Below are 15,073 nucleotides of genomic sequence, written 5' to 3'. Positions count from 1 at the left end.
TCAGTACGATACGAAATTTGAAATATCTCGCCCATTTTGGATCTGGATCTATCTCTGGTCTCAGACTTAACTTCTTCTTCTTCAGTTTGGCTTCTTGTCTGGCCCTTGGTACTCATGTTTGTTTTCTAGGTTTAGATCCAAACCGCTTCCATTTAGGATCTACGACCCGGTTCAATGGGATCAAGATCTGATAATTGGTTCGAGTCCGACCGGTCAATGTACTTCTCTTCTCCTAACTAGCAAGTAATAAAGCATGCATACGTCATCTCCAATTTGAACTTACAAAGATAAAATGAGCAACCATTAGAAAAACCCACTAATCCATGCACCCTTTGAGTGCACTGTTTTGAAAAAATAGAGGAAAGAAAAGGAAAGGAGATGATGATTATAAAAGCAGGTAAGTACAAGAATTTTTAGCTTCCTTATTTGTTTCTTGCAACGGTCATCTTCTTGATAATGAAAATCTTCACTGTGGATTCGTTTTTTCGTGATAATCTCTCTCCAAATCTGGTTTCTTCTTGCTTTCACCTTTGAGGGCGCCTTTGGATGCACCCATTGAATAAATTAGTTTGATAAAAACCTGGTTTTGATGTCAAAAACCGAAAGTTTTCACTATTAAAAACCTGGTTCTTGTTTGGATGACCAAAAAATGGGTTTTGGTGTTGGCTTTACAAAATTATTTCAGCTGAAATATGGTTGACTTACTGTGAGTTGAAATTGTACAACTCATAAACATAGCAATAGCATTTCAAATAATGTCAGAATTGGTAATAATTAACCAATACCGTTGTTGGCTTCAAAATGGTATTAGTATCATGATATCTTTAAAACATTCACCAAGACAGGATGCAGAACAAATGTTTTAAAATATTTCATATTCCAAAAGGAAAAAGATCGTGAGAATGGTTCTCAAACAAATTTTGAAAGAAGTTAAGTCCTCGTTTCAAACAATCTTATAAGATAATTAGTTTAAAATGTTATTTACATTGGAAGATGTACTTCCACAAATACAACTTCACGTCACTAATACTAATACCACTCACACCAGGAAAGCACGCCCATACAGACTTGAAATGTCCCTTTCTTCGAAGCTCTGTCATAAACTTCTATAGAATAACTTTTCATTACTGTTTAGAACTATAAATTCTTTATGCCAAAATAATTATGCAGATTAGCCATTGAAGGTCCCACTGTCCTCAGCATATACCACTAAAAAAAAAAAAGGAGTACTTGAAGATAATGCGTTCCACAAGTACATGTCAACACATAAAATATGACAAACACAGTGTGCAGTAGCTGAGCTGATATGTTCAGCAGCCATGGTAAAAAACCAACCAACAAATGTTAATTAGAAGACCAGGAAAGAATTCTCAATAGACAAGCAGAAAGAAGTAAAAAAAAGCTGGAAATTGGAGTAACTACACATCTTTCTTTCATCTGCAAAGTTTGGAGTCTTTGGACATACACCAACATATAACTGCACCCACTTGAGCAGCCTTGTTGTCATTAATCATCACTCAAAACGCTGTTTTTCATGGAAAAAAAAAAACCCTTCCCTGGCTTCTGCAAAACATAGTTGAAAACCAAGTTTTAACGAAACTGGGTTTCTAAGAAACCCAGTTTGGCCCTCAAAACGCCTTTTTGAAATGTGTAAACTGTTTTCTTTTCTCATCTTTGTCCTGGAAGCCTTTACATTCTCTACTTAGAAATATGTAAACTTTCACTAAGATTGTTTTAATCCATTTGGAAATACGTAAACTTTCCATGAAGATTGGTTTAATCCATTTACTGACGTTATTTTCAAGATAACGCGAAGCATTAGTCATGTTATCTAGTGGGGCGCATGGGCGCCTGGTCATTCATTCATTGAATCGAGGATAATTCTGGTAAATGGGGTGTCTGGTCTGGGAAGTGGGAAGGCTGCTACGGAGCGGGAGATGGCTCTATTTTGGGAACGCTCGCGGGCGGACATCCCTCCTTCCTTCCACCGCTGGAGACTTCTTCTGCAGTGTTTCTCGTAAAGACAGAGAGAGAAAGAGAGAGGCGTGACCATGGAGGCGAGCGTCCTTCTACCGAGACTGCCGGCCAGCAACATCTGCGTAGCTGGAGGGACGCCCTCCGTATCCTTCCTCACTCCTCACAGTGGTGCCCATATCCGATGGCCCCCCTCTCTCTCGGTACCACTCCTTCTCCTCCTCTCTCTGTCATTGTTCTGCGCACTCGTTGTAATGGGGCACCCTTTTTTCCTCTTGAAGAAAGTACACGTGATGTCAGGCTTCCCGGTTCGTGGTCAATCACCGATTTTTCTCGTGTCGGGAAAAAGTTACATTTGTTGACTGCATTAGAAATTTTTGAAAGCCGTCTCATTTCCGTACGCGAATTTCGTTGTTGACGAGCTTGTGCCTTGTTGGTACTGTTAAGGGCGAAGTTGGTTAAAAGGCTTTACAGTTGGCATTTGGCAGATGGTTTTCGACATTCCCAATGTCCTTTATCTATATCAGCTTCTGCTTTAAGAGTTCCCAATCTCATTTGCGATTTTGGTCGGATGGACATGAGATATCCCAAAGAATCAACAAAGGTCGCGGGAAATGTAAAAAAAAGATTTAAATGTCTGAATGACGTCAAAGAGCTGTTCATCCATGTCAAGAACTGCAATTATCAAGTCGTTGTCTGATGACAAACGCAACCATATATAGTTGGGATTACAAGAGCGTATTGCGTCAAAATTGACGTTGCCACCTTGTTTCACTATTATATTTCTAGCTCACCAGAAAGGGGATTTATCTGGGGAATTGGGCAGAATTTGATGTCACAAAGATGGTGGCGTCTTCTACTTTATTCCCACTTATGTCCGCTCTTCTTGTCCTAGATGTCAGGAGTAAGTCTGAAATCAATAGCAGTAGAGTCCCATCTTTTCAGTTTGACATAAGAAAGTGACTTCAAATGCTTAATAAAAAAGAAAATGAAAAGTCCGCCGAATCCCATTGGCTGAAATGGTTGGACTTAGTAAGTAATGACACTTATGTGGGTCTAGACTACTGCATGTAATGTGCAATTAAATCTCACACCAGTCGCCTGTAACTGGAAGGCCTTTGCTGTTCTGAGCAGAAGAATTTGAGGCATTGGTATCTTGGTTTGCTGCAATTTGATGTTTATCACATCCTTTTGACCATTGGATTTTCTGCATTAAAATTTTCTGAATGCCATCCTGATTCCTTATGTGAATTCCAGAGTTAACGAGCTTGCTGGTACTGTTGATGGCAAAGGCTACTCGAGGCTATGCCCCTTAACGTTGATCATCAAGTTGTGTGGTGCTTTGTTTTATTGCAATGGCATATTCTTCGTAGGCTCCTTGATTGGTCATCTGAAAGTGGCGAAACTCAAGGGTTTAGATTTTGAATACGAGATGCCAAGGTTGGTAAGAGGCTTTACCGATTGGCAGATGGTTTTCAACACTCCAAATGCCTTGTGGTTTATATCAGCTTCTGCTTCTCATCTCATTGCAACTACGTGGGATGGACATGATACATTCCGACGAATCAATCACAATTGCCGGAAGTTTGATAAGTCAACAAGTAAAAAAGGATTTAAATGTCTGAATGACGTCAAAGAGCTGTTCATCCATGTCAACAATTGCAACAATTAAGTCATTGTCTGATGACAAATGCACCCCGTATGCTTGGTGGATTATAAGAAGCCTAGTGTGTCAAAATTGGTTTTGCGACCTTGTTTCATTATGTTACTTCCAGCTCACCAGGAAGTGTTCATCTGGTGAATTGGGTAGAATTTGGTCTTAGAAAAAACATGGCATCTTCAAGCTTTATTTCCACTTATGTTTGCTTTTCTTGTTCTAGAAGTGAGGAGTAAACATGAAATCAATAGCAGTAGAGTGCCATCTCATCAGTTTTACAGTAGAAAATGACTTAAAAATGCTTAGGCAGCAAATATGCTTAAAAAGGAAACAAAAGGCTTGCCTAATGCTAATAGATGAAATTGTTGGCCTTCGTAGTGGTTTAGCAGGGTCTGTCAGGAGACCTATTTTTAGGACATGAATCCCCTAGATGTTAGGTTGGTAACTTGAATTATGAAGTGAGCTGGACCTATTTCCCTGTTTCAAAGATAGTAAAAATTGTCTGATGCATGGATCTCTGGATTACGGGAAAAGGGGATGATATTCGATGACCATTTCATGTTATGGACCTAAACTATTTGGAATCCATGTGCATCTCAGGTGATGTTACTCTACATTTCCGATGAGCTCAAAGTAATTGCATGATCTCTGGTCAATGCATCCTGGTTTCTGTAGTCTGCAAATGACTTTGCTAGTAGACTAATGTGTTTCATATACTTTCAATTTTTTTTTTCTTTACATTCAGGATTCAACTGTATTTATCTGGATTTCTGTTCCAGCATAAATTTGAGGCGCCTCTCTCTCTCTACTATTTAAGAATCACATTTGTGCACACAATTTCCTTATACTTTTCTTGTATCAATATCATCCTTCAAGCCTTCATGTCTTTTAGGGAGAGCAGAGAAACAGTCTGTTTGTCTGAACACAGTTCATTTTGTTTTTTCATCTTGGCAGCCTAAAAATCTTTCTTGCTCTTCTCATGTTCTATTGGCCTCAGAAATAAGGTGTGAAGCAACTGCAGGAACTACTTCTAGGTATAGATATTCATGTTCAGTTATGTTTAATTATTTTCTCCTATATTTTTTATTTGTTCACTGTTTTCTGGTAAATCGCTTTTGAGGATATTCTGTGGTGTAAAACAGGGGAACAAGTACTGTGCCAGAACTAGATTGGGACAACCTTGGGTTTGGTCTTGTGCCAACAGACTACATGTATATCATGAAGTGTTTCAAGGATGGAAACTTCCAGAAAGGTGAACTACAGAAATATGGAAATATTGATCTTAGTCCGTCTTCTGGAGTTCTAAACTATGGGCAGGTAATTGGAATTGATTTTGGTCTCTCTCAGTTTCCTTTTATTCACAAGTGGACTGATCTTCACTGTCTCACCTTAGATTGGTAATAACTACTTTTTTAGTTTATCAAGTACAACACTGCCATGATATATATACACACACACACACACACACACACACATATGCTTATTCTCACTTGTGTTCTCCTGAATGAGTTGAGAAAATATCTCATGTTTATTCTATTCATTTTGTTCATATGTGTATTCATCTCTCAGTCTAAAAAAAATTATACCATTCTGCTTGTCTAAAATAAATTATACTATTCTGCTTTTGCACTGTTGTACTTGTTTCTTTGGGTGATATATGCCGTTGTTTATTGCCAGGGCTTATTTGAAGGTTTGAAAGCATACAGGACTGCAGAAGGAAAAATCTTACTTTTCCGTCCTGAAGAAAATGCTTTAAGAATGAAAATGGGTGCAGAGAGGATGTGCATGCCCTACCCATCAGTTCAACAGTTTGTGGATGCTGTGAAACAGACAGTTTGGGCAAACAGGCATTGGGTACTGCTGCGGAGCACTTATTTGCATCTGTTGACTATGGACATATTTATTTTGGCTATATATGGAACAATCATGTACTGAAGAATCAAAACCATGGTTGCACACCTGTAATATTGGCATAGCATTACACCTAAGATTTAAAGTGACAGATTTAAAATTTTAAAGTAGTTATGTACTTGGTTTCAAGGGGTACTGGAAAATCATAGGTCACAATTTTTTGTTTGTGTTGCCTGTGATTTTCGGTCCCATACTTGTGATGAGGAAGCACAAGAACCTCTGAAAAAAATTCAGAAATCAGAGGGCAGAGAACAGTTATTTATTTGAATTATCCTTTAATGGACTATTTCCTTCCCTATCCAGGTTCCACCAGCAGGTAAAGGTTCACTATATATTCGTCCACTTCTCTTTGGAAGTGGAGCCGTTCTAGGCCTTGCTCCAGCTCCAGAGTACACATTTTTGGTGTATGTTTCTCCTGTGGGGAACTATTTCAAGGTTTGTTTGGATTTTCAGCTCAATTTTTTGGTTCTATTTTGTTTTGCCTGATTTTCTTGTTATCTCTATAATTTCGTGATTTCACACATTTAGCTCCCTTTTCTTGATTTTTGTGTGCATATTTGCAAATAATTTTTTTCCTGCCACATATTACCTCATATGTTCATTTCTTCTACATTGTGTCAGGAAGGCTTGGCACCAATCAACTTAGTTGTAGAGAGTCATTTTCATCGTGCTACTCCTGGTGGAACTGGAGGTATAAAGACAATAGGGAACTACGCTCCAGTAAGTACTACACATACAGATCCTCTTTGTGCTTATGCTTATGTTAAGCTTAAAAAGGTAAGTACAATGAAAAGTTTGAAGGAGATATTCTAATTTTATATTCAATTTATATTGTCGGAAATTGGATAGTAAGATAAAACAGTGTGTTTCTTTTGTCTGGTATCCTGATTGAGGTATTCCTTGTTGCTGCAGAGTTCCAACGAAAAGTAGTTTGGACTGCTGAGAATTATAGGCTTCATATCTTGCATATGGAGATAACTTTTGTACTTCTTTTTCAATCATGTACATGTTTACTGTTTCAGCTTTTGTATTGATGTTCTGTTTGTGGGATATTTTGCTATATTAGCACTTGTGACATAAGCCTTCAGGTCTTACTTAGAGATGACATATTGATTATCATTTTTGTTGGATTTTAATTAAAGCATGATGTTGCATGGACCTAGTGAAGATGGAATAAAAGCATTGATTTGAACATAGAACATAAATCTAAAAATCGATGCATCACTGAACAGGTCATATCTTCCATTATCCAATATGTCATCTGCATCTGGCATCTATTCTACGACTTTGGATTTTGCATGTAATTCATGAAATAAGAAAAACACTACTGTTTTCTTGGAATAAATGCATTGTATAGACTTTACAACAATATATACTTAGTTTTAAATCTACAAAAGGACACATGCTTCTTCCTCAGTCTTGATTCATTTGATCTTGTAGGTTCTGAAGGCACAATCTGCAGCAAAGTCTAAGGGCTATTCTGATGTCATATACCTTGATTCTATAAAAAAGAAATACCTGGAGGAAGTTTCATCATGTAATATTTTTATTGTAAAGGTATGCCATGTATTCGGTGCATATGGACAGCCAAAAAATTTGTCATTAGCTAATACTCAGTTTCATGCACTGAGAGGAGGTGCATAAATTAACTACGGGACCTGCATTTTTTTTATTAAGTGCCATTTATAATATCTGATCTTTGTGCTCATTGTGATTCATTAAATTGAATTTTTTATATTTCCCAAGTGCAATGAGTAATAACTGTTGGTAGCAACATTCTTTTGAAGTCTTAGTTAGCTCGCCATTATGTCAGCTCCTTGAACACTGTTTTTCCAAAATCAAAGTATGTCATAGAATGCAGTCTCAAGTTTCTAAAGGTTTAGTTTATAGAAAAGATAATTACATGCCTTGGTTGCCGACTGTCGTTCGGTTAGCTGCTTTTTGTTTGGCATATCCATTGGCAATACATGCAGACCGATGCTAATTATTTCGAGTATGTGTTAGGAAAGTCTATTTCATGCTTCAAACTTTCTTTATTGAGAAGAAAAGTACTTACGCATACTAGTATGCCCAATATCTCATTTTTGTTTTTTGCAACAATTTTGATAGATAACATGAGATTCCTGTTGTTGTTCATGTAAAGCATCAGATGCTTCCTTTTTCAGTTTTTCTTACTAAGGAAGGAAAATCATGCAACGGCCATTCTCCATCCATAAGATTGGTGTTCAAGTGAAGTCACTTTTCTGTTGATTTTGAAAATTATGGAGGCGACTGCTCTTCTTCACTTTTTTTTTTAATATTCTTTATCCATAAGTTGTCCTGTTGTTTTATTGGCGCCTGTTAGTTCTTGTGATTGATATTAAATGTTGTCAAATTTTTTGTTTGTTCTTGTTTCAGTGGATCCAGCTGACAACAGTCTGCTTTAGGAAAAAGAAAAATTTATGCACTATTTGTGGAAATGGATGTAACAGTTTCTCATTTTTCTGCGTTTTAATGTACTCCAGGGTAACAACATCTCAACTCCTGCACTAGAGGGGACAATTCTTCCTGGAATCACACGGGAAAGTATAATTAAAGTTTCCCGTACTCATGGTTTCGAGGTATATAACAGACATTTCCAGCATTGTAGCTTATGTTTTCTTGTTCTTCCTGATCTTTTGTGGTCTTTCATGGGGACTTCTTGTATAGAATAACAAGTTACTGTTTAACTCCCACCATGGAGAACGAAAAGTAGTTTTTAGTGTCTCAGCTTCATTGGAGGCATTGTCATGCATATTATTAGGTGGCAGCGTAATAATTTATAGTCCATACATGGTGATTTTGGCAGCCTTAACTGAAGCCCCATGTGACCAGCAGCTGGACGTATCAACTTACAACTAACCTATGCACAAGACCACTTAGCAATTTAAGGAGGGGAAACAACAGTCTTCTGGCTGATGTTTCTTCTCTTTATAGTTTATTGTTTGCTTTTGAAGTTTTGGGTACTTTTGGACAAATTATTAGTTCATTTTGTTCTTTAAAATTGCCAAAATAACTGAATAACTACTTAAGGATAGCCTTCTATTTTGTGTACTTAGTCTAATGATGTTACAAATATAGGGTAAGTGACTCTTGAGACACAATTGAATCTCACATCATGAAGGATTTGTATTTTGTAAGGAGTTGGAACTTCGTTGAACTGATTTGAAGTTCTGATCTCAGTTTTGCTTCCTCCTTGCATAGTTTAGTCATCCTTTTCCTCCTTGTTTCTAGTGCTTTTTCCATTGCTACTGGTCATAGTATCTGTAACTGGGGTCAGTCTGAACTAGTTTACAGGTCTTTTATGTTAAAATACATTAAGATTTTGATCTTTTGTTCTGTTCAGGTTGCGGAGCGGCCTGTCTCGATTGATGAACTAATGGATGCTGATGAAGTTTTTTGCACTGGAACAGCTGTGGTCGTCTCCCCTGTTGGTAGTGTCACTTATCTTGGTAAAAGGTACTCCTTTGTCTAGTTCATGCCAGTTGAGTGCTGGTTGGCTGTTATGCATCCATACATTAGGTTATTTTGGACAAGTTGGATAGGTGGTTAATTGCATGAATGGAAGTCCCTTTTATTCTCCTTTTTTCCTTATCCACAAAGTTATTGTGGTTCAATAGAGTATGAACTTGTCTCATGCATCTGATACTGATATCCTTGCAGAGTGCAATATGGAAATGACGGAGTTGGCGTAGTTTCTCAGCAGCTTTATTCTGCTCTTACGGGCATTCAGATGGGGCTTGCAGAGGACAAGATGGGTTGGACAGTGGAGTTAAGGTAGGTGGATCACAAAAATGTTTGCTCAATTTCTAGATTTCCTCCACATGCAGCAAGATGACTGTAGTGTGATAAAATTTTGACTCTTTATTAACTTCACTTTTTGACTAGATAACTCAGCTAGCATTTTAAATTTGCAAAGATTGTTGTCTTTGGAGGCTATTATATAACTTATATTTAAAGTTAAGTTCGACTCATCCTTGAAGGAACTGGTTTTGCCATTTAGTGAATATAACTCTATCTCTCTAATACACACACACACACACACATACGTGCACACCCGGGCATGCACACACACTCACTTGGAACCTTTCTGCAACTACATAACCATGTGTTGACACTAGAAAGCTCTGTCTAAAGCACCTTCTGGAAACAAGTTACATGCTGTTCCCAGATTTGCAGGACATATGTGACAACATAGGGTATTAAGAACTTTTATTCTGTCCTTTGAGATTCAGCAGCCTGATTTATACATGGAGGGCAGTATTTTCTGGAAATGGATTCCCAAATACGTGACCCGTTCCACTCTCACTTGCACTAAAATTATCGCTGATGGCAGCTGATGACCTTAATCTGCCGTAGGACTTTTGTGTTATCCTACACTTTCAATTTAGTTGTGCCAAATTAGCAAGAGGGCCCACGAGAAGTTCATGATGATGTCCTATTTTCTCGCCTTTCCTCTTAAGGTCATGATATCACAATCTGGTTTGTCACATTTGGTAAAGTAGGATGCTCACGAGCTCGGGCCGGTTGACTTTTAAGTTTTGGCTGGAGCCTAGCCGAGCCATTTGTTAAAAAATGACTTTTAAAATCAGTAAACAGCAAAAGGGCTTGAAATTTGAGCCGACCTTTTTTTAGGGCACAAGGACGAACACTAGAACAACCTTTTTTTTTATTGACAAATGGTGAATTATTTTTCCTGGTACTTTTACTGCAAGTTCAAACGAGGTCAACCGAGTCGAGCTTGCGTAGCTCGAGCTCGACTCACTTGTTTCATTAAGTTCATTTCTCAACTCGATCACGGCTCATTTATTTAACACGTCAAGCTTGATTCGTGCTTATAATTTCTTGTGCATAAAGTTGCACTTAGATATTTTATTCTTGTTGGAGTTATCCAAGAATTGCGACTGTCCGTCCGGCCGGTTTGTTTCACTTGTGTAATTGGTTGCTACCCAACCTCAGGGGTTCGATAAAGCTTAAAGCATTGCTGAATTATATATATATACATTTGTTGGTGCCTCAGTGGGCTCTTTGAACCACAACGAGCTTCTCGTGGGGAGATGATCTTATTAGTAGTTAAGAAGGGCTGAGTACGAAGGCACGGACACTTAATTTAGTTAATTACGTACACTCTTTTTCTCTCGCGAGCCTCCTTATATAAGTAGAGTAGACAATTTTCTTTCAATCTCATGAATTCGAGTTGGGTCCGCCTTGGGGAGGGGTGGCATTTTTTGGTTAACCACACGGTAAGAAAAAGGTCTTGACTGAATTACAAATATCGTTGGTACGGTGCTGAAATACTGAAAACATTTAAGGACCTTTCAGTTAATGACCATTGCTAATGTATATTTCATGACTATCGTTCGTTATGGTGTAGGAAAAGTTTCATTTACCCCCCTAGTATTTGGCGAACATTTTGAATAGGAGCCTAAATTATCTGCTTTTTTTTGTGCCTGCGTTGCTTTTGCTGACAACTGCCGAAGAAGGAAAAATGTGCCTCCAATTAAATTTATCATTTATACGTTGGGACAAATGAAAGCTTGTACTTTCTGAGACGAACTCCTTTTAAGTTAAAATAAATCCTTTAAATTTTTAATTAAAAAAAGGATAAAATTGTTGTTTTTATCTAAGGTAGCGGCAAAGGTGAGCTTAGATTATGACAAGTCGACAACTGAAATTTGTGAAATTCAGACGTTTTTGACAAATCAAACAGTATAGTCACAATCATCACGGTCTAGACCGTAAGAATTAACAAAGACTCAACCCCTTTTTTGTGAAAAATGTAAATTTTGAAGGCTAGAACATTTACAATATTTCCGAGTCATGGATATATATATATATATATATATATATATATATAAAAACCTTTACGTTCAGCATGATCGAGCTTCCATCGCTATGGTTGTTTCTGCTAATATTTAATAAAAAGGCCGTGATCGAGTAGATGAACATAGTGGACAAGCTAGCATAAATATTTATCCATGTAGCATATGCCATAAGGGCACATGCAAGACCTAGAATAGCGCCATTTTTACTCGTCAATTCCATCATAAGGAAGCAAAATTCATGTGCAAAGGATGGGTACAATCATATATAGCCACTTCAACGAAACGAATTTAAAAGCAAACGAAATGTACAGAGTCGGCTGCAATATATATGTCCATGAGTCACAAATTCCATCAAACACAAAGACATTGCGAGCATATTTAATCTGGAATACTTGGCGATATATACAGAGTTGTAGGATGAACAAACGGTCATTGAGATGGAACCAAGGAGGTGTCCTACTCCCACGTTTGTGCTTCGCTACTGTCCACACCGATATGGTGAAGCCATGCTTAAACAAAGTGACAAGCCTTTGCTTCCCACTGGTACACAAAGAGTTCATGTTTAAAGGTTGAGGCATCAGAGGACAGACCGTATGGTTCCTCGCGCAATGCCAAAGGGGAAGAAGTCCACTCATTTGTTTGGAATCTTTCTGCTCAATTGCAGCAGTTGCTTTTCCTTTTCCGGGGAAGCAGGGAAAGACTATTCAGTTACGGACAGGAAAAGAAAGGGGAAGACAAAGGCCCCAAGTTCATGCTCTCGAGATCAGAGTCACGCTGTGATCAGCTTTGCTAAAGAAAACAAGATGAATAAGGCCTTGAGAAATTCTCTTTCTATTCTATACATCCACCTGAGTCTTGTAGATTCCCGGCCTCTATCCGCATAAACCAACAAATTAACAGTGTTGAACTGTTCCGTATGGGGAACAGATCGAGCAGCTAACTCTGACAAAGACCAGTCAAATACACAATGACAACGTCTCACCACATGAAGAAATAAACCGACCGAAATCTCACATGAAATGGCTTTAAAAATGGTTTCCTGGGTTTTAGACGACGACCATCGTGGAATTTACAGCACTGATATACATTATCAACCCATGTTGTAGATCTATTGCACAAAGTAATTAGGTCCCAGCGCGAACGCCGGTAATAGCTCTTGCTGCTGGGACAGGAAAGAGAAGTCAGTCGACCCACCGCAAGAAGACGAACTTAGGTCACCACACCAGCTAGTGTTATGCAGTCCATACAAGGAGTTCAGTGCCTCAAATGCCTGTATATCGTCGTTTAGTTCGGCAGGAAGGCTGACAGAAGACCCCTCCTCAAACGTGTTGTTCATGGTCCTCTCCTTTATCTGGTACTGGCTCATTAATGGCGAGTTGAGATCCCCATCGTTGATAGAGCTGGAGGCTTCACTGATAGAAAAATCATTGCTGAGAGTAGCGTAGTCGTTGGTGCAAGACTGGTAGAGCTGCTCTCTGGGGATTCTCTTCTTATCATATTGATCGAGATTTGAGGACCTCCCGACCTCAGTCATTTCCAGCAATGTCTTGAATGAGCAATGGTCATAAGCTGATGCAGTTTGGCTTTGATATGCAGTGGATGATAAAGAAGGAATACATGGCTGAAACCAGGACGAGTTTTGGTGGCCAATAATACCATCAGAAAACGCAATGGGCGGCTTTTCCAGATGCTTTCCATTATTCATATTATTACCATTCAATGACGATGAGCTTATAGCTTGTATCTGTTCTTTGCTTTTGCACAGCAGCTTCTTCTTCAGTTTGGTGTTCCAATAATTCTTGATGTCGTTGTCAGTTCTCCCTGGCAATCGGGAAGCAATAATAGACCATCTGACCATATAGCCACAGGCAACAGCATTCTTAAGTAAATGACAGAGACAAGAGGGAAGAACCAGTCATGGAAGGAAAACCATTAATTGGCAAGACTTGAATTTTTGCAACCCTTTCCAGGGTGGCACAAAATACCTGCTTCCAATGTTGATGTAGAGACTGCAAATAATATTGTCTTCTTCCTCTGAGAAGCCGCCGTGCTTAAGGTTGGGTCTCAGATAGTTCAGCCATCTCAATCTACAACTTTTCCCGCATCTCTTCAGCCCTATAACAAAGGAAGAAATTATCAGTATAAAAAAGGAAAACCAAAGCGGGATTGGTCATCTAGTTTCTGTGTTTTTCGTTTTCTAGGCTGGCTATCACCAGTTCTAATTCTGTTTCCAACGGCATCAAAATTAGAGATAACATGAATCTCAAATAGACCAAGACTTTTTTTCTTCCTTTTGTCAGAGAAAACATGCGATCTAGGAACTTGCAGAGAAACGTTTCCCATATATGCCTTCAATTTGTTTGGAGACCTAAGAGGATGTTTTACGTGAGTGGCAGCTGGAGCCTGGATCAATCACCATCTTCTACATCGAAACGAAACCCAAGCAGCAGATCACCTCGGCGGAATGCACAGATCATAAAATTACCACCGAGACAGATTGGGAAAGCAGTACTCACCAATCTTCTGCGGCAGAGCGATCCAGTTCCCCCCGGTGCCAAACTGTTGGATGTACTCCTTAAGCTTGTTGTCCTCATCAGGAGACCATGGCCCTCTCTTGACGTTGGCTTTGTCACAACACGGAGCCCTACCCATGGCTGATCCTGTCTGGATATCGCCAAGACCAGCTGGAGTCTGTTGGAAGCGGTGGGAAGAAGATGAACCAAACAGAGTGCAGATGGTACCAAGTTTATACCGGAGAAAAGGTGGGGAGAGAGAAAGAGAGAAGATCTGTCACGTGAAATTTAATATTAACGAGTCGTAAAGATGGGGGCCTAGTGTGCACAAGGAAAAAAAATAAGGAAGAAAGAAAGAAAGAGGGAACGATAGCATTAAAATATATAAGAGTTGAAAAGGGAGAGAAAAATAGGGAGGGGGGAGGGAGGAGGAAGACTCGGGTTTTTTTCTTCTTGTCTTTCTTGAAGCAGAATCTATCACAGCAATTTCGCCCCCGCAAGGACAAGCCTTCGGCCGTCTGCACGTGGCAGCTCACGCCTCCCCCCTCTTGCTTCTCCGGTCTATTTGGTCTTATATATATATATATATATATATATATATGAAAGCTAAGTTTTGATCTATTTAGCTGACCTTGGAAGGAAATCATGAAAGTATCAAATTATTGTAATCGATCCGTCTGGTGCTTTTCTCGAATTAAGATTGCCCGTGTTCTTTCACATATGTAGAACTGTCTTAACGCCATATAAACCACTGATCCTCTTATCATCTATATTTGTATACTTATGTCTTAATTGTTTGAAGATTTATAACTTTTGTTTCTGTTCTTCGTTCTAACGATCACAACCCACATGATAGTGCCCGTGGCAAATAAGGGGTGCAAACGCAAATGGGTTCGGATTGAATAGGTGGATTTGTGATCATCTTTAGCGGTAGTACTAGATCCAATTTCGATGTCTCGCTCGGCTAACTTACCCAGCTGCCCGAATACAACATGTTAGATTGACCGAGGTCTGGACGGGCAGGTTTGATCCAATTATTGTACTGAACATACATATTGGTACCTTTTATTTGCTTTTATTGGTTAGGTTTGCCTTTTGATGGCTCATTCTCATAATTGATCCAATCTTTGTGGAAGGTCCGTTCGGTTCCAAACAAATCGCATCATGCTTCCGTT

At 38.9% G+C, this 15,073-nt stretch overlaps 2 protein-coding genes across 2 annotated transcripts; one reads left to right on the top strand and one right to left on the bottom strand.

Annotated features, from left to right (window-relative positions):
- The first annotated feature begins 1,917 nt into the window (after positions 1-1,917).
- Positions 1,918-9,534, top strand: LOC116251584 (branched-chain amino acid aminotransferase 2, chloroplastic-like). Its single transcript, XM_031625937.2, has 10 exons — positions 1,918-2,177; positions 4,586-4,665; positions 4,774-4,948; positions 5,309-5,485; positions 5,846-5,977; positions 6,164-6,262; positions 6,983-7,099; positions 8,047-8,142; positions 8,907-9,019; positions 9,224-9,534. Exons 1-10 carry the CDS (start codon positions 2,052-2,054, stop codon positions 9,339-9,341), a joined length of 1,233 nt encoding a protein of 410 aa, XP_031481797.1. The 5' UTR covers positions 1,918-2,051; the 3' UTR covers positions 9,342-9,534.
- Positions 9,535-12,395: 2,861 nt separating this feature from the next.
- Positions 12,396-14,299, bottom strand: LOC116251105 (transcription factor RAX1-like). The gene is made up of 3 exons (XM_031625181.2): positions 13,902-14,299; positions 13,371-13,500; positions 12,396-13,235 (listed from the first exon to the last, which is right to left on the bottom strand). Exons 1-3 carry the CDS (start codon positions 14,035-14,037, stop codon positions 12,494-12,496), a joined length of 1,008 nt encoding a protein of 335 aa, XP_031481041.1. The 5' UTR covers positions 14,038-14,299; the 3' UTR covers positions 12,396-12,493.
- Between the last annotated feature and the right edge of the window lie 774 nt (positions 14,300-15,073).

This window comes from Nymphaea colorata, chromosome 3, assembly GCF_008831285.2.
Source record: "Nymphaea colorata isolate Beijing-Zhang1983 chromosome 3, ASM883128v2, whole genome shotgun sequence".
NCBI classification, from domain to species: Eukaryota; Viridiplantae; Streptophyta; class Magnoliopsida; order Nymphaeales; family Nymphaeaceae; genus Nymphaea; species Nymphaea colorata.
The sequence above is the reverse complement of the archived record's forward strand: the minus strand, read 5'-3'. Positions and strand labels throughout refer to the sequence as shown.